Source organism: Desmodus rotundus, chromosome 12 (genome assembly GCF_022682495.2).
Source record: "Desmodus rotundus isolate HL8 chromosome 12, HLdesRot8A.1, whole genome shotgun sequence".
NCBI lineage: Eukaryota > Metazoa > Chordata > Mammalia > Chiroptera > Phyllostomidae > Desmodus > Desmodus rotundus.
In genome coordinates, this window is record NC_071398.1 from 81,112,133 (window position 1) to 81,137,345 (window position 25,213).

At 45.8% G+C, this 25,213-nt stretch overlaps 1 protein-coding gene across 1 annotated transcript in view; it reads right to left on the reverse strand.

Moving 5' to 3' along the window:
* Positions 1 to 2,152: 2,152 nt before the first annotated feature.
* LOC128779766 (centromere protein F-like) overlaps positions 2,153 to 25,213 on the reverse strand; it is a 38,766-nt gene continuing 15,705 nt past the window's right edge. The window contains 17 exon segments of the mRNA XM_053915902.1: positions 2,153 to 2,350; positions 6,834 to 7,012; positions 7,372 to 7,848; positions 9,015 to 9,180; positions 11,449 to 11,610; positions 11,927 to 12,103; positions 14,843 to 14,995; positions 15,460 to 17,337; positions 18,511 to 18,659; positions 18,662 to 18,739; positions 18,742 to 18,809; positions 18,811 to 19,006; positions 19,009 to 19,036; positions 19,039 to 19,307; positions 21,088 to 21,223; positions 23,945 to 24,067; positions 25,084 to 25,212. Coding sequence (XP_053771877.1) covers positions 2,153 to 2,350; positions 6,834 to 7,012; positions 7,372 to 7,848; positions 9,015 to 9,180; positions 11,449 to 11,610; positions 11,927 to 12,103; positions 14,843 to 14,995; positions 15,460 to 17,337; positions 18,511 to 18,659; positions 18,662 to 18,739; positions 18,742 to 18,809; positions 18,811 to 19,006; positions 19,009 to 19,036; positions 19,039 to 19,307; positions 21,088 to 21,223; positions 23,945 to 24,067; positions 25,084 to 25,212 — 4,566 coding nt within the window.

Here is a 25,213-nt window from a genome sequence, read left to right on the forward strand (position 1 = left end):
AAGACACACTGACATAGCCTGAATGACTTTGGAAGAATGTGGAAATTCTACGATCGATGTTCCGTCACATTATGACCAGTTAGGCGTCTTTGAGGACTCAAAGCAATGGGAAGCAGAACACTTCTCCCCTCCCAGAGTGGGGGGAGCTCTGGGAAGATGTGCCCTGACTCCTTCTGAAGTCCAAACAAATCTGTGCACATGACAGTTCCAACACAATAGGTAGGCATCAAGTGAGAAAGACCACAGAGAAATCTCAAGTGAAGTAAGTGTGTGCCGAGGTGGCTCTTAGGGAATCGGGCTGCATTGCAGTGTTGGGTTCTCTGTCCTTCTCATTGAAGATGCAGCCCTTTTGGACTCTTGATAATTAGCCCAAAACAGGGAAACATCTCAGTTACTACAGAATATTGAAGATGAAAAAATGGTCTCAGCGAAGCCCACATTATACAGAGAATTCGATGCCTAGACCTGTATGGACTGGGTCTAGTTCCCCCTCGATTTGTCAGCTGTGCTCGTATTTGTGACTCCACTGCTCATATCGGAGCTGGGATTGCAGCATATTTACTTTTCACCTTATGTGCAGCTCAGCTCCTAGTGTAGGAGTGTTCTTAGCTCGAGTAAAAGAAACACGTCCTGGCTGTTCATTTATAAGGTTGTGACCTTGAAAATGGAAGGCATGCCGAGTATTCCCTTTAACAAGGGAGGATCAGCAGCTACAGTCCACCCCAGAAAGGAAGAAGAGGTTTTCAGTTCCCACAGAACTACTCAGCCAGACTTACTGAGTGCAATCTTCTAATAACTGGGGACAGCCAATAAAGCTGATGGCCTGGTCCCAGCGCTGTGTGCTCGGGCCACGCCCCTGAACACATGGCAGCCTTGGGATGATTGATGACACGGATATCATTGCATCAGACCAGAACCCCGAGGGACTGAAGACACAGGAGGAAAGTCAGGATACTGACTTTCAGTAGATGAATACTAAGTAGCTTCATATTATTGAAGCATTAGACAACAATAGAGTCCACCTTGCAAAGGACAGTTTTGAACAATATATGAGAACACTGGTCAAGGTTTCTAAGTCAGTCTGAGCTGAAAGGCAAGAGGAAATCATGTTTTACTAGCTCATGTCCTGGAAACATTTGAGTCCCTGGTTCAAGAACAAAGGAACTCGCTGCAAAATTGTTACATTTGGTATGGCTCATAATGCCTGCATGTTTTCAAAACCTGTCATCGACGTGAGCTGGAAACTACCACACACATGCATCCTTGCTGATACGATTCAATGCGGACACCCAAGATGTGGACACTGCCTGGACATGTTATGTTCCCACATGATTATCATGACCCACATTCCCAACCACCTTTTACAATAACTGAGCATGTTCCCCACGTCTACTGGTGTCACTTGCTGCAACAGTTTGACTTTGGTAAGAGGTTGTTGCAGTTGGCAACAAGTAGTCCCAATGTTCATAATGCGCTTATGTTTAGGAATCATCTTTACGGAAACACAGGTAAGTTTTACGAGAACAAAATGCCTTGTTTTAATACAACATCGCCATAAGGGGGACTGCATACCAAATTGGCTTTTTGAAAGAACCCATCACCATGATGGAACAGCTGAAATATTACATCTTCAGGAGCCAGCCACCAGGCCGCCATAGTGTATATGAGAGCTCGTTTACTTTAAAAACACAGAATGTGGCTTTCCTTCATTTGACTGAGCTCTAAGAGATTCTCTCAAACTATTTCATGCCTAGTACAAGGAAGAGTACGTAGGAAATAGTACAAGGCAAGTGTATAGTTTCCTGGGAGCAGTTAATTGGAAGTATAAATAGTTTTGCATTTTCAAAATGCACACAGTCAAGGAGAAGTTCAATGCTTGCCTCTCAAGTGTAACGTTCCCATAACACTTTCTGCACTACTATGCACAGCACGGAGGAGGCAGATCAGTAAGAAATAGGTAGGTGATCAGGGCTTCCAAACTTTTCTAATACTTCCGATGGGAGATCTAGAGAGTCCAGTACATTCAGGTTTCTGAGAAATTGCTTTCTTCCTAGTGATAATGAGTCCCTGAGTAAAGACAAGCCCCTGTGGACACAGTGCTTTCCACCCAAGTAGGGCCACCTGCCAGGGGCCCTAACACACAAGGTGTGTTCTAGTGGATGCTACAGGTCTCACGGGACTCGGTGCCAGCTTCCGAGCTGGGCGCGGGGCGGCCTCGCTTGGACTTCAGGTCCTCGCTGGGGCTGCTGGCCCACTGTCTCTTGCGCAGCTTCCTGGCCGAGAGAGGTCTCGCTGAGGGGTCTTGGGTGGCAGGGCCTGAATCCGAAGTGCTTCTCTGAGCGACCTTAACCTGCAACACAAGCATCTTTGTAAGAGGCGTGGATCATATTCATGTTCCTACAGCAAGTTTCTCATCAAGCTTGAAGTTAGATTCTTCTTCCCCAGGTGTTGGACACAGCGTTACCCTTTCTTCTTACCTAAGGACAGGCCCCACCTAAGAGCTAGGAAGAAGTCTGACACGACCCCTGACGAGACACCTTGCAAACCTTCCTTGACACCTCTGATGGCAGAGACCTGCTCCCAAGGCCAGTGTGACAGTGTCAGAACAGAGTGAAGCTCTTTGAGGGCTAAGCCTTGGCCTCTTTACCCTTGTGTGCCCTGACTACCCAGCAAACATTCCACATACAGCTAAGAGAGAACCCAAACCAGCTTCCATTTCTCTTAGTGGAGCCGCCATTGTCATTCAAATGAATAAAACCCAAATGAGTGACTCCACCTTCGCAGGTGTAAGCCTTCTTTCCAACATTGAAAAGTCCTTCCTCCTGTTCCTCATGTAACACTTTAATCATTCTCGGGTGATTGTTATGCGGTTTTCAGGTAGGGTCTGCATGATAGCAGAAGATTAGCAATCTACTGCAAAAGCCAGCGGACAGTACATCCCCTTTCTCATGGCCTGTCCTTTCAGGACAAAGCAGGAAGTCAGCAAATGTAAGGCTTTAAGAAGCAGAGGAGAGTCAAGACTTTTTTGGAAGTTCACATATCAGTGAAAGAAGATACTGGTCAGAAGAGAGAGAGGAACAAGACACATGAAGTACAGAAATGCTTCACTTAACCAAAGTTAAAGGTAACAGTGGGAGATTGCAGGAGGAAGATCTTTGAAACCAATGCAAACCAAACACAAAGAAACAGAGAACAGGCTGTCCCAAGGGCAATGCATGTTCAGTCCTGGCCCCGACAGGAAGCGCTGTGACAGGTCACTTCCTGAACAAGTGACTGCCAATGACCTCCTTGGGAAGCAGCAAAAAGAAAGAATGGAAATTATTTCCCTGTTTATATTCTTTCCATAGGAAGTATGTAGTTTTAAAAGGCAGCTAAATCCATTTCATGAGAGAAAACCCAGCAAATCTGGCCAACAGGTGACACCCTTGCAAAGCCTGCCTCTACCTCAGATTACGTGCAGAACACTTCAAAGGGGCAGCAGCCTTGAAAGGTCAGGATGAGGACTGAATGGCAAATTACCATCCATGGTGAGTCGATGAAATGAAAGGAAGTTTTTTAGCCCTGGCCAATGTGGCTCAGTGCATTGAGCGCCAGCCTGCGAACCAAAGAGTTGGCGGTTTGGTTCCCAGTCAGGGCACATGCCAGGGTTGTGGGACAGGTCCCCAGGAGGGGGCACATGAGAGGCAACCACACATTGATGTTTCTCTCCCTCTCTCTAAAAATAAGTTAATAAAATCTTAAAAAGTTAGTTTTACTACTGCTCTCCCTTTTGTTTTCAGTTACAAAGTGATACAAAAGACAGGCATTTTCCTTGAACCCATCAGAGGCGGAGAATCAAGTCTTCAGGTTCACTGTTAAAAAAAAGAGAGAGAAAGATCCCAATGGGAAAGAGAATTTGAGCTAGCAAAACTTTTTCTTATCCCTAATTAAATAGCCAAAGTCCATCCCTGGACTGTCCTCTCCTCTAGATTCAATTTCTCTGATACAAATGGAGGAAATTAGAGTCAGTGACCTGGGTTTAAACTAAGGATGTGATCCTCAGGCAGGCTCCTTAGGCTCAGACCTGTTGAGAACAACATGAGGTGAAATTCACCAGGTACTTAGACTCTAAGGTTCACCCAAACCCTGTCTTACACACTGTGTCTGGTTCATAGCGGGGAGAGGGCAAGGATGTGAATGGCTCCATGAAAACGAACCTCATAACTAGGGAAAAAACGTAGAGCCCCACAGAACTGCTAACTGACAGGGGCTGTGGTGAGGGCATCACCATCATCCTCTACAACTTAGTGGCCAATCCACTGGCACTGAGCAACCCCAGGTTCAGATCAGGTCTACACACATCACACTCCCTTGTCCGCAGCAACTAGGAGCTCCAGGGTTTATTCCCCCCAGTGACATACCTGAGAAGGGTCCTCATCTAACCTGCTTTTCCCCTTGAACTTGTCACATGTCCTGGTCTTGTTCCCAACTCAAGCCAGCCATTTCAGGGAAACACTACCATTCTGAGTTTCGAAGCAACTATATTTTTCAAACTGAGTGATGAAATATGCTTAAGAGATGAGGCGAGCATTTGATAAGGTGACTCAGGAAATGCTGAATTAAATTAAATTTCAGGAAGCCGGGTTTTGAAGTTTGCATCTAATCACGAAGCCTCCTGTCACCTCCTGTCCCGAGGACCCCCGTTCAGTTGCACACGTGCACAACATTGCTCAGCGATTCACAACCGCTGGTGCCTCCTGCCTCCCGTAGCTCATACAGGGATCACACATATTCAGGAACACTGCTTAGGACTCCCTGCTCAAGGCATTCAATAGCAGTGTGCAGAGCAGGCCCCCTAGAGTGCAGAGCCCTTTTTCTTAGAGAGTAAGTCCAAACTCCACAAGCAACTCCACTTCCCATCACCTCCAAAGAAAAGAAGAGGAAAAAGACCTGTGTGCTGATTTCATGACATGATTTCCTAACACACTTTCCAAACATCTATTTCTTTCTGCAGCCACTTCAGGACAACATCAACAGCTCTATTCATTCAACAAATATCTGTTGAATTCCAGACGTCGCATTAGACAGGAGGACACAGGGAAGCCACAAACAATGTGGAACCTCACAGAACCCATCTTGCAACTCAGAAGGCACGCTTTTAAGCAAGCAGTGACTATCAAGTGAACCGGCATCACATAATGGAAGTGCAGGGCACTTACTACCTATGTCATGATTTCCTGTTTCAGAGCCAAATACCTCCCTGGATCCCTGTAAGTGTGAGCCCAACAGATAGGTCTTGGCGTGCACTGGGGATTAAGGAGCAGCTCCCAGTCAGCCACCTAAGGAAATGGCCCAGCCTCCTCTGGGACCTAAACCGGACTCCTGGCTGGCAGGTCAGGGGTTATCTTATGGTCAATAGCTTTGGTGCCACTTGGAAGCTGCACTCTTTGGAGTTACTAGTTGCTTCATGGAAAAGAAGCTGTTTTAATGGTCACTGGAATGTCAGAAGACACCCCAGTGTACTCTCTCCAGTGTTTTGTTGTTCCTGGAATCTCAAAGTGAAATCATCATGGGGGGAAGGAGGGAGGGAGGATGGAAAGGATGGCGGAATTGATGATGGAAGGAAAAACATTGCACAAAATGGTAGAATATTTCTAGTACGAGTAATGGACCATTGACTTTAATGAGTGAAAGAAAATTTTGACCTTTCCTTCACACTCTTGAATTAGAAAGATTTTTTTGCCATGTAAGTTATGGAGAAACTTAATAGTAGGTATAAAGTCCTTAATACTGAAACATCTTACAGATCAAACAAGTTTGCAAATATGCACTTGTTTTGATTCAGCTAATCGCCAGCCTCACTCTCGTTTGGTATCCCAAACCCTAAACACTTGCTCACTGAAGAATGCTTACGTAACAATAATAAGGGTTATGACACTGGCAAAACTTCGTTTACTGGTTCAAGTTAAGCAGATTGCAGACATAAACTCTGACAAGCAAAAAACATTCACGAGAGTTTTTCAATTCTTGACGCTCTTCCAGCAACGTCCAACAATACTCCTGTGATCCCCAGTTTGCAAAACACTGGGAGAAAAGCAAGACTGTGGCACTGAGAGAGAGTGGGTGTCAGCTCTGGGCATTAACTTTGTGTGTTTCCGTTCCTCATCCTTTTCTGATTGTGCTTCCGGCCAGAGTTCAATACAGTGAGGAAGTAAAATGCGAACGTTTGACACAAAGCACACACTCCATGCACATAAATGACAGCTGCAGGTGGTGGATCGTAGAAATGCTCCACGATTTGTTAAGCAAATATCCTCTCTGCTTTAGGTAACATTTACCAGGCTGTTTGCAAGAAACACAGAGATCACTAAAGTCCTAGTCCCCAACAAACAAAATAGCGAAATCCATAAAGAGCTCCTTACTTTAGACATCCAGTGAAATGTGTGCTTTTGGCAGAAAGTAAAGGGAGTCACAAAAAGTGAAGAATGGGCAGCAGCAGAGAGGAAAAAACACCAACTTACTATGACCAAGACCTGTGCCTAAATGAAAAGCACCCCTTCCAATCCCTCAGTGCTAATGCCTGAAACTTTCTTCCAAGCCCTTTGAATTCTATCTAACGAGGCCACTTCCCATCTCACTGTCTGAGGGACCTGCTGGGGCAAGGGCCAGGTTGCAGCAGGATCATGGAATGTGCATCCTCAGGGCTGCTCACCACTGACTTCTCTGTACCCCATGGAGAGGAAGGACAGACTTGCAAGAGCTCCCAAGTCAGAGGGCGTGGTGTGAAACCCTCGCACAGAGAACCCTGTCATCTCCTGAATTTCCAAGTACAGATTCTTGTTCGCAGGAGGTACCTTTTGGGGTCTGCTGCCGCCAGCTCTTGTTTGGGACGTCCCAGCGTGGCTTTCTCTGCTGATACTTAGGAGGCACCGTGTCAACTTGTGGGCTGCAAGGCGTGGACTGGTCCTGCTTGCCACGGTTGTACTTCGCAGGATGTAAGGGCTCGTCTTTCCCGTTGGGAGGGCAGCAGGCCCTAGGAACAAAAAAGCTGCCTGTCAACATTGCTAGGTCCAGATCGATCTATAATGACCACGATATGCATTAGGTCAATTGTTTAACAAAGAGAGGTAGAATTCCAAAGATCCTTTCTCCCTGCCACAGCGGTTAGGGATAAACTTCAGAGTCACCCTGAGAGTTGCCAAACTGAAGAAATAACTAACATGTTTTCCCTTATGAGAAACATAAGAAAACAAAACAAAACCCCACAATGGGAAAATGAACCCATGGACACGAACTATAGGAGGGGAATGTGGGAGGGTGAAATTTGCATGTGAAATTCCATGTGGACTTTCAAAAGTGCACAGATAATTTTGTTTTAAAATCATGCCACACCTTCCTTTCCAACTTCTGGGAGTCCCTGGGGCTCAAGCCCAGTGTCTCCCGCATCCTCTGCAGGGGCAATGCCCCTTCTGGCCGCCTTCCAGCTTCTTTTAGGAAAGGTGTGTGGTGTGGAAGGTGCAGTTCCTCCCTCGTTCTCCCGAATCCCACTGGCCCTTCGCCCCTTGCCTGAAGCTTTAGTTTGGCCGGATGATCCCTTCTTTGCAGTAACACGAGGAACTGGAGGTGAATCTGTGTCAACTGATTTTAGCAAAGGGGAAATCTGGACACTCGGTGGAGACTGTGGTGAACTCAGACGAGCGACTTGTGCTTCTAACATCTCTTTGTCTCTCTCCAACTTCTCGTGGCTTGTCCGCAGGGAGCAGTACTTATCCCAGTGCTCTTCTGCCTCCTTGCTTTTTCTTTCAAGGGCTGCTTTCAGTTCCTTCACCTCGGTCATCAGCTCATCTACATGAGCATCCACAAGAGCACCTGTCAAAAATCACAGCATGACACTCTTTACTTGACATTCCACATTATAAAGCAGAAAACCTGAAACTTGGGTTTTAGTTTCATTTTTGTTTTCATACAAGTGGAGAAGGTATATCTATGCATGTTCTTATAGATTCACACCCTTTGTTTGGGAGAGATCATATCAGGGTGAATACTCCAATAGACTACATAGGTCTTCTTAGGAAAGCTTAAATAAAGCCCACCATAATCTCAAACTTGTATTGCAGCCAACCCATGAAATGTTCTTGTAGTTGTTCATATGAAATCAAATGGATTACTTTAGCACCTCTCCTCTATTCCTTTTTCATGCTTCCCACCCACTAAATGAACAACATAAGTCATTCGAGACTATGAAATCTCCTCCATTGTAATGACTTTGGGAGGTAGAAGGGGGCTGGTGATAAGGCAGGTCCTAAAAAGCTCTGAAAATTACTTGTAAGCAATGGAGGGTCCCGTGCCCAAAAGTTTGGGGGACACTAAAAGATGGAGTCTTGGTCAACTTTTAGCTGCCATGGTTGGCAGGAAATCCATTAGAAAAACTCCCTGGAGCTCCATAAACTCTGAGATCTCTTCTGAGCAGGAAAGACCCCAGGACCACCCTGCTGAGCCTTGGTCCAGAAGAGCCACCGTGACAGTGCTCATCATCACCTTTCCACTCAGTGAGAAGAATTCCACTCAGGCATCAGTGGAGAAAAGTTGTCTTTTCCTTTTCATTTTACCTCCACTCCCTGACACAGAGTCCCCAAGCCCTTCCATGGACTTGACCCATGGGAATAGGCCAAGGACAACCAGGATCAGGTGTCTGCAATCTGGCAGGTCCAGCTCAGATGGCACTCCACCTGTGATCCTATCTAGATAAATGCACATCACGTGGAAAACTCTTCCTGGAAGGGACCATTAGCAAAAGGCACTGCCAGTGTTTTTGTACATTTCATAGATCAGAAGATGTGATTGTTCTAGGTTAAAATTCAGGCTTCCCTCTGAATCCTATGAATGATCCAACAGTGAGCATAAAGTTTGGAAATTGGACAAAGGACAACCACCGAGAATCAGCATGCAGTAGGACACTGGAGCACGGAGACACTGCCTGTGCCCACACCAGGCTTTGCCGGCCTGGGCACGGGGCCCTGCCCAGCTCACCCCACCTGCTTTCTGCTTCTCTTGTGCAGCTTCTTCAAGGCGACACAGCTCTTTCTGCAACTGCTCCATTCCCTCTTCCATCATCTTACAGTGGCTGAGCCAACAAGCGATCTCCCCCTGGGCACGCTCCTTTTCCTTCTTCAGCTGCTTTATATGTGTTTGATTGTTCCTCTGCAAAACATAAAGTTGAATTGGAGACTTGCAATTTTTTTTATAATCACATAGATAGATCATTATGAGCCCTGGCTGGTGTTGCTCAGTGTACTGAACGCTGATCTGTGAACCAAATGGTTGCCGATTAGACTCCTGGATGGGCACATGTCTCTGTTGCTGGCCAAGTCCCTGGTTGGGGGCCTGGGAGAGGTACCAAATCAGCGTTTCTCTCCCTCTCTTTCTCCCTCCCTTCCTTCTCTCTGAAAAAATAAAGAAAAACTTTAGAAGTATAAAGTAAAAAAAGCAAACAATCTTTGAGATATACTTAAGAATCATATATTGTCAATATAACAACTATTATGTTCACACTAAAACATCTAATTAAGAATAAAACAATTCACCCTTTCTACTCAGTTTCCTAAGCCTCCCTGGTCGACACTGCATTTCTGATGCCCCTTCTTTGCATCCACAAACACAAAGCATGGTTCCTAAGCCAGTGTTCTCTTCAGTGGCTCACTCTGCCTGTGTTCGTGCAGTGGGAATCAATCACATCCTGGGGGGTGGGGATAGGAGTCCATGGACTTATTCTCCGTGGGTCAAAAACTCAGAGAGAATATGTCCCCATTTGCAATCTTGTGCTGATATAAAAGTGTAATACCTAAGATGGCATGTGTTCCAGTCACACCAGGTGAAGGCTAAACAATATTATGGCTCACAGTACCAATTTTAATTTTATAAGTAGCTCAACTAGAAAGTGAGTAGAAAGGTGGGAGAATACATGGTTCCTTAACCAAACACAAAAGCTCTGCAAATGATTTAGAGGCACAATTGGACCTGATACCAAGGTATTTATAGTATGGATGTGTCCTTCCTTGTGGGAATATTCACACATTGCTACAGAAATATGAATTGGCATGAAGTATGACCCTAGATCCTGCTAGAATATTCCATAATATATGGCACATGCACTGTGCTATGTAGTATGAAAAGAGGCAGAATTCCAAAGCCATTTAGCTCTAAGAGATTCTGGTAGCAGATCATGGAGACATAAAAGCACACCGAACTATAAAAACCAAAACCAAAACCAGAGCTCCATACTCATGTTGCCAGTGATTTCATCCTTTCTAGATTTCATCTTGACATCATGAGCAATGTTCCAAAAATTTCTGCACTTGCAAAATTTTCTACTTCTGAATCCAACTGTAACTGCATTAGAGATGGATTAATTCAATTGCAAGGATGCTGGTCAAGTATACGTCAGTAAAGTTACATGTGGTCTGAATAGACTCAACAACGCACCATTCTGTACCTGGTGTGAATATAAACACACATTCCCCCCAGTGAAACTGTCGAAGAGTAAAAGGGCAGAAAGTGTGTAAAAAAGTAGACCAGACGCTACATCTTCCTATTATGAAACCTAATATCTCTCATGGAGCAGAACATCATCGATCATTCATGTTATTGTGAATTTTATGAGTGTCTGTTTTATCGGCAGATTTCCTTCCTCTTGATCACTGTATAAGAGCAATAAACCTCAGAGGTCGATACCTCGTTTTCTGTTTGAATATATTCAACACACAACATCATAATTTATAAATGTAAACCCTCGTTTCGTAAAGACCTTTACTGGAGGGTGTTTGTTTTCCAAATTCCTTAGTGTACCTTCTGGATGGCAGTCACTTTATAAAAACATCTCTGTAGGGATCAAAACAGCCTCCCTTTCCAAGGAGAATTACTGAAGTGCCATCTCCAGTGTCAGATTCCTGAGACTAGGGCTCACCTCCTCTTGTTCCTAGCCAAGAGCCTTTATGGCTCCCCTGTGGACAGGAAGAGGAGAGTGGACACATGCATGTGCCAAGTGCCTGACCAAATGCTTTGCCACACCTTGACCTTCCTGGAAGGCAGAGGAAAGTGGGTTTGGTGCCAGTGGTGAACTTGGAGACCCATGAAGCAAGACTTTGGAATTACCTACCAAATTATTACCTAAAGCTCAGAGGCCTGCCCTAATCTCTTATTGGTTTAATCTTCATGTCCATCTCCAGAAGTGTTTCACACCCTCTCCTTTGAGGATTTACTGGGCAATGAAGTTCATTCCAGCCATGAGTCTGTGAGGCCTTGCACTGATTTTTAAAAAGAGCTCAGCAGAACTGCTGAGTGATATTATTCATAAATACTCTGAACTTTTCCGTAAAAATTAAAATGAAATCTCGTAAGTCAATACCTTTAAAACCACAATTCTTCCGTATAAACTGTTCTAAGTCATGAACCAAGGAGAAGGAAACATACCTTGGTTTTTATCAATTCTCCCAAAAACTCAGTGACTTCTTTCAAGGAATTTCTGAGATGTTCTTCACTGGACGTCAAGAGGTCTATCTGCACCTTCTGCGAGCTGACGCGTTCTTCCTGGGAAGTCAGCTTCTCACTGTATGTCTGGATTTCCACTTCATGCTACGGCAGAGAAATGCCACTTTAGCAAAACTCCCCCAAAAGAAACCTGCTGTTGCAAGGACCATTTCAAGTGCACTCTGCCCATCTCCTGCCACTCTACTGCGAGATGCAGATGGAGCTTTACAGCTGAAGTTATCTGATGAGACGTGTGCAGGGAACGGGGAGAAAGATCGTGCAGCTCAAAGGACGGCGCCCTTCCCAAAATCTTAGAGCATAACAATAATGCTGCCCTTTGACCTTCTTGCGAAACAAACGTCTCCTGACTGTGGTCTACACACAGTCTCCAGCTCCCCCAGGTACCAAACTCTACTTTCACCTTTTTGTTTGTGTCCAGAAGCAAAGTCTGATGTCTCTTTTCAGCTTCCTGAAGCTGTCTCTGATAGTCAGCTATTTCTTCTCTCATTTTCTCTTGCTTTTCCATCTGGTGTTTGTGTATGCAGTCCAAGCTCCTTTTCAAGTCACTATTTTCTAGCATGAATTCCTGCAATTGACCCTGATGAGAAAATTAATATAATCATGGAAAAATAATGAAGAACCTTGATATATGTGTTCCGGAAAAGCTGAGTACTGAGGAGGAAAAACTACTTCACGAGCAAGACAAAAATCTGTACAGAATAGTGCAATGATCCTTCGCAATGGATTCATTTTTAATTGCAACTTCATGTCCAGTGACAATTTCCTCTGTTCTACCCAGCCACCCCCAAGGTTGCGGCCATGGGACCACAAAACCTCTGAAACCTGACTTCATCTAATGCACTCTGGGACGCCACCCTCCTAGGCTATGGGGCTGGCTTATTTCAGGGTTCCCATGGCAATCATTCCATGCCCTCATCAACAGCACTATCATTCAACCTTCATACTCGAGTCTCTCCAGGGTTAGACTTTCTTCCTTGAACAGCTCAGAGGCCACGTTCTATCACTGTAAGAATTTCCCTCCAGGTGCCCTGAACTCTTTTTCCTCTCTCTCTCCTCTATGAAGGACAGGCAAAACCCCGGTCCTGGAGGCATCTGTCTCCCTGGCGCCAGATCCCACATCGCTGCTTCTACCTGTGTCTGTATACACACTGGCCATGTCCACCTCCTCATGTCCCCTTCACTCACCCCCCTCTAACCTGCCCTCACCACAGCTCCTCCTGCACCAGCTCCTCCTCAGCCAGCTCCATGGTGTCGTAGACCTCCATGATGCAGATGCGAGGAGCACACTGCAGTCCTTGACCACTCATTTGCCCTCTGAGTAGGTCCCCGGGATGCTGAACATTCCTCTGTCTTCACAGACCCTCCTCCTTGGCTGCTAGGACATGGCACTCCCCTGGGTGGCCCCATCCTGTCTTCTCAGGGTCTTTGCTTGCTCTTTCTCCCCCTTTCCCCCTCCATGCTGGAGGTCCCACGGCTCCGTCTGTATTTTCTATTACTCCCATTATCTTTAATTAGGACCTGTGTTCTAAACGACCCGAATGCATATAGCCACCCCACACCTTTCCTATAAACTGCAGCCTTTTGTATGATGTGCCCCTTCAGATTGTGTTCTGACACTTTACCACAGCCTGCCTTCCTCTGCCATTCTTTTTCATATCATTCTCCATTGATTCCAGCCACCAGGGCTTCCTTTCCATTTTTAAAAATCGTACAAAGATCTTCCTAATCTCAAAGATTTTACCAACTGCTCTCTACACCCAGAAGCTTCCCTGCTCCCCCCGGTTCTTTGTAGCACTGACACCCCAGCCCGCAGGCAACATTCTCTGACCACCCTATCTAAGCTAGGTGGGTGCCTACCCCACTCCCCAATTCCCAATTATTCTGCAGTAAAGAATCTCATTTGTATCCTTTAGAGCACTTAGCGGTTTAGGACTATTTTGTGCTTCCTGTTGTGGGCCCAGACTGTAAGCTCTATGAGTACAAGCAGCACAGGACAGCGATGGTTCCACATGGTACACCCTACCCCTAGTAGTGCTTATTGTTTACAGAATGAATAAATGAGTGAATGAAGTCACTGCAGGCTCCCACGCTCCGATGTATAAACCTGAGGCTAGACACTCAGCTTTTGTGTTTAGTAGAGCCTACCAATGAAGTACAAATAACAACACATTTGAGACAGCCCCAAACAGCTCAGTCCCAGGGCACTTTTCAGCAGATGCAACATTCAAATGTATCATCGGTGGCAACTCCTTCCACACAGCATTGCCAAAAAATCACTCAAGTCAATTGCTGAGATTAAGTGCCCCAACTTTCCATTTTTTAAAGTATTGATTTGAGAAAGGGAGAGAAAAACACCAGTTTGCTGTTTAGCCCTCCATGTATTCATTGGTGATTCTCGTATGTGCCCTGACCTGGGATGGAACCTAAGACCTTGGCATATTGGGATGACTCTCCCACCAACTGAGCTACCTGGCCAGGACAATGCCAACTTTTGTACATGTTCCTCAGCTTCCATACCGTATTTGAAGAAAAGTCCAAATTTCCACAGCTCCTTCTACAGGCTACTACAAATACCATTTCAACCTCCCTATACTAATTCAGGGTCAAAATCACAACTCTGTGCTACCCTTTTCTAAGGATTCTGCAGGAGGGAAGCCGCATGAGGACTGTGTGGTTGTAGGAACGTTCACCATTTAACTGGGTTTGCAAACAGGTTTCGCTGTCCCTAGCAGCACTGCATGCATGTGGCAGCTCCTGGGACTGAGTGTTGAGATTCAGGAGAACAGGAGACAACGGGAATCAGCAGAGTCTGCTATGGGAACAGCAGGGGGAGTGGCTGCCCAGATGCTACAGATCTGCCACATGAACCCTGCTCTAAAACAGCACCCAAGACTGCTCTCACTCCACATGTTACTGGAACTTTCTTTGTGTTACTTTGTTAGTTCTCAGCAAGATCAGTGCATCTGCCTGTAGCCACATTCTGGCTGCTAATCTGCAGCAGGCGAGGAAAGCAGCCTATTGAAAACTGCATGGAATCTACTTCTGATGTGACTTAATAGTGTACAGGGCGGTCATGTATGGAGAAATGTCTGGGCTCCAGGACAGGTCTGGTCCTGTGCTCTGAGGCTGCTCGAGCCTCCTACTGCGCCCCCGGCACTGCTGGTGGGCAAAGATCCCTGCTTGTCTGACCCTGACACGAGCGCTCCAAGTGTTTCTCTCAAAAGCTCAGCCACGTTTGGTAGAGTCCAGAAGGTCTTACAGAAGAAACCAGGAGAGTGTGCACACCGAAGTGCTAATCCGTCACAGATGGACTTACTTGGGTGTGCTTTATTTCTTCCGCCATTACGTTTAATTCTTCAGTTAGCCTGTTTTTCTCTCCGCTGAGTTCTTCTTTCAAGTCTGTGATGTTCTGGGTCATCTCGTGCACTTTCCTCTGCAGCTCCGTTTCCCTCGAAGTCAAGGACTTTACCTGAAATTGAATCGCTCCTCAGGATCTGCTTTTGCTTGTCCGTGTGGACGAAACTAACCCCTGTGATCCAACAGTCACAACCCCTTCTCTGCAGGCTCCAATGAGAAACAGGGCCGTGTCTAACCCTCCCTTCACTAATCACTCAACCAACATGCTCAGGTCCCACTGGTGAGCTTCCCTGTTCTTTATAGCAAAGGTTGAAGAAGAGACAGCAATAAGGAAAGCAATGAGAAGGGAAGATAACATTACTAAGTATCAAAACCCAGATTCACTGAGTCAAAATCAAGAGTCACTACTACTGCAGGCAAGTCAATGTCCCAGAAGTTCAAGATCCCATAAACTACGTCGAGCAAACTTTACAAAGTTTGGTCCAATATTGGAAATACCTTCCAGAAGATAATGCAATTCACCCGTGGTTTCCCTCCCTCCTGACAACATATGCAATTGTAGAAAAAGCCACTTACTCTTTCAACACAGGACAGCTTTTCTGTTTGTGTTGATTCAAGCTGTTCCTCTAGGTCCCTGCAGGAATTCTGCAGGACTTTGTTGGTGTCCTGCAAGGTGTCATTTTTGGACTGCAGCCTTCGGATCTTCTGCTGCAGTTCCTTGGTCAGACTCTCCAGGTCTGCTTTCTGCGTCATCACTTGAGGCTCTCCTCCTCGCTGGGACAGCTTAGAGACAAGCTGCTCTTGGTCCTGGAGTTCCCGTTTCAAGAGGCTGATCTCTTGCTCCCTCTTCTTGACCTTCTCTTTGCAGTCTTCTGCTTCTTGAATGAGGCCATGCACGGAAGACTGCAGACTGACACAGTCACTTCTGGTCTGGTCAAGCACGTGCAGCAACTGCCAGTTCTCAAGCTGCAGTTGGGCCATGTGCGCACTCAGACCCTGCTCTCTGGCCTTCCAGGTGCCCTGGTCATCACCCAAGGCGGGCCGTCTCTCCTTGAGGTCTTTCATCTGCGCTCGCAGCCTCTCCTGCACAAGGTCACTTTCTTGTTTCACGCGAGCGATTTCCTGCTCTTTTTCTCGCGATAGACTCTCAAAGGAAGCTTTTAACTGTTCTAATTCCCGGACGCGCTCTTGCTCTTTTTGTAATTGTTTGGTCAGTTCTTCATTTTTTGACCTGAGGTCATTCAGACTCGGGGCCATCTCCTCTATCTTGGCCTTTAACTTGTCCACCTCTGCTTTGGAGCTCTGCGCTTCCCGAGTTGCACGCTCGTGGGTTTTTTTGGCCTTTTTCAGTTCTTTTTCGAGTTGATCGACTTCGCCCTTAAACGACTCTGCTTGATGCTTAGTTTCCTGCAGTTTTGCCAGGACGAAGAATTGCTTCTTGTCATCGTCTTCTAGTTGGTCTTTCAGCTTTTTGAGGCTCTTGCTCAGCTGCTGCACTGTGTGCAGTGGGGAGCTGTGTTCTGGGAACTTCCTGGCTTGTGAGTCATCACACAGAGCTGCCACCGCCTTCAGCACCTCTTTCAGTTCTTTTTCCAGCAATTCCCCTGCAGCTACGGATTCTGCTTGCATGTTGCGATTTTCTTCCTCCTTTGCCTCTAACAGCTGTACCAGGGAAGAGTGTAACGTGGTCAACTCAGTCACTTGACCCTGTTTCTCTTGTAGCTGCTGGGTCAAATTTTCCTTTTCGGACCTGGTCGTGGCAAGGTCCAATTCGGAAGCTTTCAGATGTTCTGTCATGAATTCTATTTGTGCTTTCAGGGTCTCCACTTCTGCTTTGGAATATTCAGCATGCAGAATGGTCTCCTTGTGCTTTTTTCCGGCCATGTGCAACTGGCTTGCAAGATTCTCATTCTTACTCGCAGTGCCCTTCATGTTCTCCAAGTGTTTGTTCTCGGCACCCTCAGAGCTGACCCTCGGTGTCTCCATGTCCCTTTTGAGCAGATGTCCCTCGTCCTGTGTTGGGCTCAGCCTCAAGGCGACCATGTCTGCAGACTCCAAGGTTTCAGGTACATTCGGATCTTCCTGTTGCACTTCACATAGTTTGTTCTGCAGACTTTTGCGTTCCCTTAGAAGGGATTCCTTGTTGTGATTCATGTGTTCGATTGGGTGTTCCTGGTGATTTCTGCCCAAAGACAGGGCCTGTAAGTCCTTTATCAAGTGCTGCAGCTGCTCCTGGAGGTGGACTTTCTCTTTGGAAGACTGCTCCTGACAACCTTCTGCTGGCAGCAGGACTTCCGCAGTCTCGGTGACTGTGTCCATCTCTGGGCTGAGGTGCTGCTGGACATCCCTGTCACTGATCAGGTCCTGCTTGTGTGCTCTGTCTTTTCCTTCGACAGCACACTCTTCTGACCAGTCTGTGTCACAGCTGTCACTTCTGCCCTGGAGAGCCTGTGGCTGTAACATATAACAAGAACACATTTTACTTTTCAGGAAGAGTCAGAAAAGATTCAATAGGCTTCATTATTGCCTTGTAGGCACTGGCTTCTTGCCTGTGCTAAAGACATGTCTTCCAATGGCATATTTCCTACCACATTCTCCCCTCTCCATCCCAATGTCAACACAATGAAGCAAACACTCAGGACGTATCCTGTCTGGACAAGGCACTGGCACAGGCGTGTGTCATGAGGACAAACCCTCCAGTGGTTTGATGGTCTACACTGGCACACACTGAATTTTCAAGGGGTTTTTCTCACTAGGGATTGTCCAGGGAGCTGAAATATAAGTTTTCCTTTGTGATTCTGAGACACGAGGCTAACCAATACCACAGACAGTGCTCAGCTTCCATCGTTAGCATTTCTGATATTCTTCAATAGGAGAAGGCGGTGAGGTGTCACGACCAGATTGTCAGCCCAAGGACTTAAGCCTGCACTTACTGACTGGATTCTTGGAGAAACCATATGTCAGGACACCCCCTTCCTGTCATCTGTCAAACAGGGGTCAGCTGCTGTGACTACCCCTGCTGCTCCCTCAGCACTTGCCGTTTCCATCACACAACGGCAAGGAGAGGGAATGAAGTGAGACTCCTGGACTCTACAGCATTGGGAGCTTAGCTGGGAGACTGGAAGGACAAAGCCAGAAGTAACTAAGCACTTTCCCATTCAGTACACAGAGAAATGTCTTTTTACACCACTGATATGGAACCGCAGATTTGTATCAGGGCAAAGTGTTGGAAAATGATTCAGTCATCTGCCATAAACTCTTACATTTGTTTCATGACTATAACTCTGTAACATTAAACATCTCTGGAAAGGGCTAGAGTGGTAACATTCACATCACGTTCCTTTTCCTAAGCTCTAGTTGAATATGGAAGTGAGCTTGATTAACACACAAAGAATGAAAACATACAACATAGACATGCTCAAGACCACTTTTCTGACTCCGTGATAGGATTTTCTCCAGGATGCTTGGAAAAACCTCTTTAGTAGTTCCCCATATTGGTGTTTAAATGTAATCACTGTAGAAATTCAGCTCTCCAGAAAGGTTTAGTCAGGTTCCTAAAGTTCTGGTATGTGTTTTTTAAAAAACTTTAGAATATATTTTATGCTCTTGAAAACCTATTCTATCTACCAAGGAATGATTCACTTGACACTGGTGCTCAGAAGCCAGAAGACTGCTGCGATGAGCCTCATTTGTCACCAGGGAGTCCCTGGGTGTCAGCAGCTCCCTGACACTCTCCTATTCCGAGGGCAGGTCTCGGTAACGCTGGGTTTTGTTATTTCACTTGACAGCAGTTGAAGCTTGTGCTTTGCATCTTCCACTGGCTCAGTCAGCTCCAAATCCCTCAAACACATGCTCCCGTTTCCTTCTTATGTTTCTCATCTGACAACGTGGCCTTCTGCTTGAGTTCTGCCTGAGCTTCTTCCTGTCTCCACCTGTACTGTCTGTCTCTCGATGACACTGGGAAGGTTCTTCACCTCCACCCTTAGGCTTTGTCCTTCCATCTCCAGTGTGCTTACTCTCTCGTATTCATCGCTTCTTATTTGTTGTATCTTCAAACACATTTCCAATCAATTCATATCACTCAGCAAGATTTCAATCTCTAATTGCATCTACTTTATGAGTTTTCAGTTTCACTTTTCCAGTGAGAAAATAGAGAGTTTTCTCTTCTTTCCATTATTCTGACTCCTTTTTTTTTTTACTCCAAACACTCAATACAGCTTCAGACTCTCTCTCGGTGTTGCTTAACTTTTCACTCACTTGTTCAACGCGATGTTCCCTTTCCTTGAAGAGGGCTTGAGAACCATCACGCTGCTTTTCCCGATCAGACAAGGCAAGCTTCAGTTTCTCTGAAGTCAAGGAGATCTCTTGCGAATTGATTTTTTCCTGGAGATCTCTTAACATGGTTTCTTGAGAAGCATTTTTAGCTATGAAAAATAAAAAATGTAAAGCATTGTCAATGTTTTAAATATCGATTTCCTAAGAATGTGACACTGAAAAAGAAAATCTAAACACACTAAGAACTCCTGAGCCCTGTTAAAATCGGCATTATTGCCCACACACCTCCTGCAAATTAGATCATCAGACAATCATCTAAGACCCAGAAAGTCAACATGGTCCTTTTAGGGGTGCTTTGTTCATCTGCTTTCTAGGAAGCTTAACAAAGTGCTGTTTAAAATACCAAGAGATTACTTTCCTACCCAGTTGAACCGTTTTCTTCTGTGTTTGGGTGTATGTGGACAGGAATAGCTGTTTTATTGTGCTTCACAGATGCTGTGTGTTTTACAAATAGAAGGCAAGACCCTCCACAAGCCAAAAGGTCATGACTCACTTTGTTGTGTGGGATACTGGCTTTATTGCCCTGGTTGGAACAGAGCCTGCCCTACCTCTGAGGTCTGCCCATAGTTTTCACCTCTTATGAAATAATTATTCAGCCCTGGCCTGTGCAGCTCAGTGGATTGAGTGCCAGCTGCGAACCAAAGGCTTGCCATTTTGATTCCCAGTCAGGGCACATGCCTGGGTTGCCGTCCACGTCCCCAGGTAGGGCCACCTGTGGGGCAACCACACATTGATTTTTCTGTCCATCTCTTTCTCCCTACCTTCCCCTGTTGCAAAAAATAAAAAAATAAAATCTTAGAAATATAAGAAATAATTATTCAGAGAGTGAAAACTGTGACAAAAGCCTCCATTACACCTTGTTTTCTGGCCAGCAACACACGTGACCCCCCCTGGCCTCACACAGTTGAGAATCATCTCAATGCTTTCATTCAACAGTGACAGGCATCCTCCCAACTCCCCAAATAAACTGAGGGAGAATAGAAGTTGAGAATCTCAACAGCAGCTGGTAAACACAGCACGGTTTCTAACCAGCATGCAGGAGTGACAATAAGTGGAAACCAGCTCCTGGTTTTCACCCGCTAATTTCAGGCCACCAACCAAGTGATTGGCTCTCCACAGGCCACAAGGGCTATCAGTCAGCTCTTTTTATGAGTACCTAAGACAAAGACCCTGGTGGCCAACAATGGAAAACGCCCACACTTTTCACTATTCTTCTGGTTTCATTCAAGAAAGACCAACATTTCTACCTACTGCACTGGAAACATTGAAAGCTGCCTGGGGGAGATGGAAAAGGTTAGAGAAATCCTAGACGTGCAGATACCCAAGGGGAGAAGAGTAAATGTGACAAGAAGACGTACGGTACAGAGATAAGTGGGTAAGGAAAGGCGCATTCATTTGGTGTGTAGGGCATGACTCTGTGGCTCTACAGTGAGGATAAAGTCATTCAGTGAAGGGAGTCATCAAAAATCGATGGGCATGAAGGGCTGGGACACACGCACTTCACGTGTGGAGTTTCCATTGTGAGGGAACGAGGGAGGAGACGAGCTTTCTCAGCGTCACTGCGGACAGACAAGAGCACTCTGGGGAGACAGGCAGCGCTGACCATTTCCTTTTGTGTGGAAAACATGGAGGCCTCCGGTTTCTAACAGCTGAAACCCAGGCATTTGGGGGCTCTACGTGGTCCAATTAAAACAAAATGTCCAACTACCACTCTAGAAACCAAAAAGTGGGAGAGAGAAAACTTTCTCCACATCGACCGCAGACACCTTTCTGGGAGACTAGATGGAAACATTCAAAGTTTCTAATGCCATCCACCCTCCTCCATACAGCAGCTTAGGAAATCAGTCCACATCACCAAGTTTGACTTACCCCTCATTTCCTCTGCCAGATTCTGGCTCTGACTCAAACGCTGCTTGGTCTTCTTCACTTCTTCCTGCAGGTGGCAGACTTCTCTGGCACTTTGCTCCAACTGACTCTTGAGGAAGCTGTTTTCTTTCTTCATTTCCTAAAGCACAAGTTTACTTGGTTATCATTCAGACAAATGCTCCAGCAAACTATGACTTGTGCCTCAGTAAGAGTCCCTAATGGATCTAGTCGTGTATCTCAAGAGGGGAAATTCACGCCTTGCGTTTGAGTACTTTATACAATTAGGTATTCTGACTTGAACCAAGTGCTTTTGTGAACAGAAGTTAAAACATAAGCACAAAACCCAAATCGGATGGTAATCAGTTTCCTTCCAGAAAACTATTTGTTTCAACTTTCTGGTTGTCTCTAAGCTTGTTAAAGAGTTCACTGAGATGAAAAATCTCCTTGAAAAGATCCCCAAGGACATAAGCTCCAAGTTCTTATCACACCTGAATGATCAAGTATAACTTTCCAAAGTCCGATGTACTAAGAAACAAAATATATTCACAGGAAAAATTGTTCCTTCACACTCTAAAACCATCTTAAGGTGCACTGTAACAGGGGTGTCTTTATGAGTAAGTTACCTTGCATAAATGTTTACCAAGAGAAAGCTGCCATGGGCCACCAGCTGGAATGGGCATTATAAAAGATGTCATCTAAGAAAGACACAGTCTGTGCCCTCAGGATGAAGTGACACCAATCACTTATAACACGGTCACGGGCTAATGACTAGAGTTGGGGAATGTGCTCTGGGAAACCAGGCTGGAGCACAGAAGGAGGAATTCCCTCTACATGGAGGACTGGAAGCTTTCACAGGGAGAACAGATTCTTAGGGCACCGGATCAAATGAAGTATCCATGCACCAAAGTGCAACTAATGTAGCAGAGACGCAGATGCACCCCCACTCTGTTCTCAAGGGTGATGTGTGTAATGTTCTGAATCTAAAACCAGGTAATCTTTGTGTGCAAGGTAAGAGTGCTATTGCTTATTAACCACAGAAGACACAAACCATCATAAATCCTCTATGTCCTGTTTCCCAACCTTCAGTGATGTTGTAGCTGATGAGTATCTCAGCTTATATGATATACATCCCTTAGGAACATAGTGAATTGGCACGTACTGAGGGAAGTCCTGGCCTCACATCCTTGGTGTGGAACATTCATAAAGGTAACTTTAAAAAACACACTCACGCACATGCTTAAAACATATCCCTGAGAAGTAGGGGGAGATTTTTAATCTTATAGAAACAATGAAGACCTACCCCTTAAACCCTAGTGCACCGTTAGAAAACAGATGGCCCTGGCAGGACGGTGTTGGAAAGCTGCCTCCAACGATCATTCTGGTTATTCACAGCAGATGGGTACCAAAGCAGCAAAGCCAAGTTGAAGAAGAGGGAGAATGTCGCTAGGAGAGAGTAGTTGAAAACTTGCTGGCAGAGCTCTGTTCATGTATATGTTCACTTCATCATCAAGAAAAGTCAGAGCCCATTGTAGTCTTTGTCCGAATCCTGCCTCCCTTCCACGTTGGCAAATGAAGACACCAATCAGAATGGAAGGGCTGCTCCGTCTGACCCCAAGACTGAGATTTGACCTTCACACTCGGCAGTGTTCAGTGTGCCAAGGAGGGTCTTTAAGATACCATGATGTTACTGACTTACACCAGTATCGTTACACTATTGACACTGCAATCTCCTGTTGGTTCTTCAAACTCAGGATAATGGGCATGAAATGAGATCACAGAGGTGAGAGGAAAAACACCTGAATGTACTCCAACAAGGGCAGCGAGGCAGTATTTGCATTTCTTCCCAAACCCTCAGAGCAGCCAGATTTACAAGCTCAGTGCTAAGACCAGCGGAATGAGTTCAACGTGAGAGACAGTGAGGAGAGTTTAGCTGCCTGGGCTGACTTAGCATTCTTACTTTGCAACCCAACTGGGGATCGAACCCGCAAACTTTTGGTGTGTTGACCATGCTCCAACCTGCTGAACCGCCCGGCCAGGGCCTTCCTGTGACATAAGATGGACGAGAATCCTCTACTCTTCTGCTGGGCTTCTGGATATTACAGCGCTCTTTCATGGCTCTGCCCGGTTGGTTTCCCTCTCTTGAGTGTCCCTAAGTGGCTCTTAATTAAGCCCTTTCTACTTAACTCTAGGCCACTAAATACTCAGAGAGAAGCCAAATTAAAGTTATCAATAGAATCCTCTCAGTAGGAGCAACGTCAGTGTAGCCCTACAACGAATCTACAAAGACACTGCAACCATGCTCAACCCACAGGCTAACGTTGACTTGTGAGGTCAGAGTCACATAACTTACAATTACTTGATGTTTTCATGAGAATTTGAAGCTAAATCGTCTTCATCTGAAATTGATTTGGCCCATTTAACTCACTGACTTTACACCAGGATTTTAATATTTCGTGACTCAAAAGCCCATCGTTGGCATGGGGATTAAATTATATCCCCCTTCCCATCACCAATTTTGTTTCTTTCCATTTAGAAAACACCTTGCTTTCTCACATTGTCCCACCTCGCAGGTGGTCTAAAACAATGTTTTATCAGAAGACTACTATATCTTCTTAAATACATGTCATATTGTCCTGTGATTCCTGTAAAGAGTAATTAAATCAGAATAAAAAGTGATGAAAAAAAAGCACCATGTTCTATGTCATAGGTTATATTCCAAGTGGCAAATTCATGAGCAATTGTGGCAAATAAAATAGAAAATGATGTGGTCGTGACAACCTACTAAAAAACGGTGTAGAGATTCTCCGTCACTGCATCCTGAACAGGAGCTGATAAAGACTCCTCTCTGCTCCTCACTCACCTCACTGCTCCTCCTCAGCTCATTTTCCGTGGTCTGACTCGCCCGTAAGGCCTGTTTGGTTTGGCCCAAATGTTGCTTCAACTCTTCCAATTCTCTTTCCAGCTGGTGCTTTCCTGATGTGACCTACAGAGAGAAAAACAAGGCCAAGTTTAGTTTTCTGTTGTTTACTTTGTAAATCATCACGTCTCCTTCTATAACACAAAAGTCACTAAAGAAAAGACTGAGGCCCTCTAGGGGGCTTGAGACTCTTGCTCTGACAGAGTCCAGGCGCGATCGCAGGCTTCTCAGCAGAGTGACATGATGTGATTGGCCCCGTTAAGATCCATCTGACCACTGGTTGTAAAGAGACTGAGGAAGAAGTGCAAAGCAGGGAGACAAGTAGGAGGCAAGAACAGTAACCCAGGCAGGAGACAAACGGTCTGGGACCTGACACAGCCATAGAGGTGCTGAAAGTAGTCACATTTCATAGAAAAGACAGACAAAGGTAAAGCCAGGTGTGTTCTCAGCAGGGAACTTGGCCGGAGCCATGGGAAGAGCACAGTTGACATTTCCTGGGATGACAAAGACAAAGGGAAGACCAGGTCTGAATAGACACCTGGAGTTCCAGTACGAACATGGGAAGTGTGAGATGCCTGTTAGAAATGCCGTGTGGAAATGTCAGACACACACTGGTGAGTCCCAAGTTCAGGACCAATGACCTGGCCGGAGATATGAGCACGGGAGCCATCACCACAGAGAGAAAACCTAAAGTCACACAGCTGGACGACATCATTTTTGAAGTGAGTGCTAAACAATAAGGTGACATAATTTTCAGTGCTTTGACACTTGCAGGGCACACATGACTTGGGAGAGATCCCACCCATTGATGTCCCACCCAGTGATCTGACCAAGAACCAGAATGTCACAGAGCTCCACAGACCCTGACATGTGAGAACCTCACTCCTCACTCTCTGACTCCATCACTGTCCTCTTCTCCAAGAAGGAGAAGCCAGACCCAGACAGGTTCCATCTGTTCTCCTGCTTGAAAGTAAGGAGTGTGAGGCTGGAGCATTACTCCCTCCAAAGCATCCCAGGTCTGCTGCAGGACAGAACTAACGTGTCCAAGGACAAGGAGAGGGGATGAAGTGAGGAGCGCCTACTTTATCCAGCTCTGCCTGCAGGATGTTGCGAGCATTCTTGGTCTGCTGTAGCTCCTGAGTGAGTCTGCCTTTCGCCTGCGAGCTCTCTCTGTACAAGATTTGGAAAGCACGCTGTTGACTGGAGAGCTCC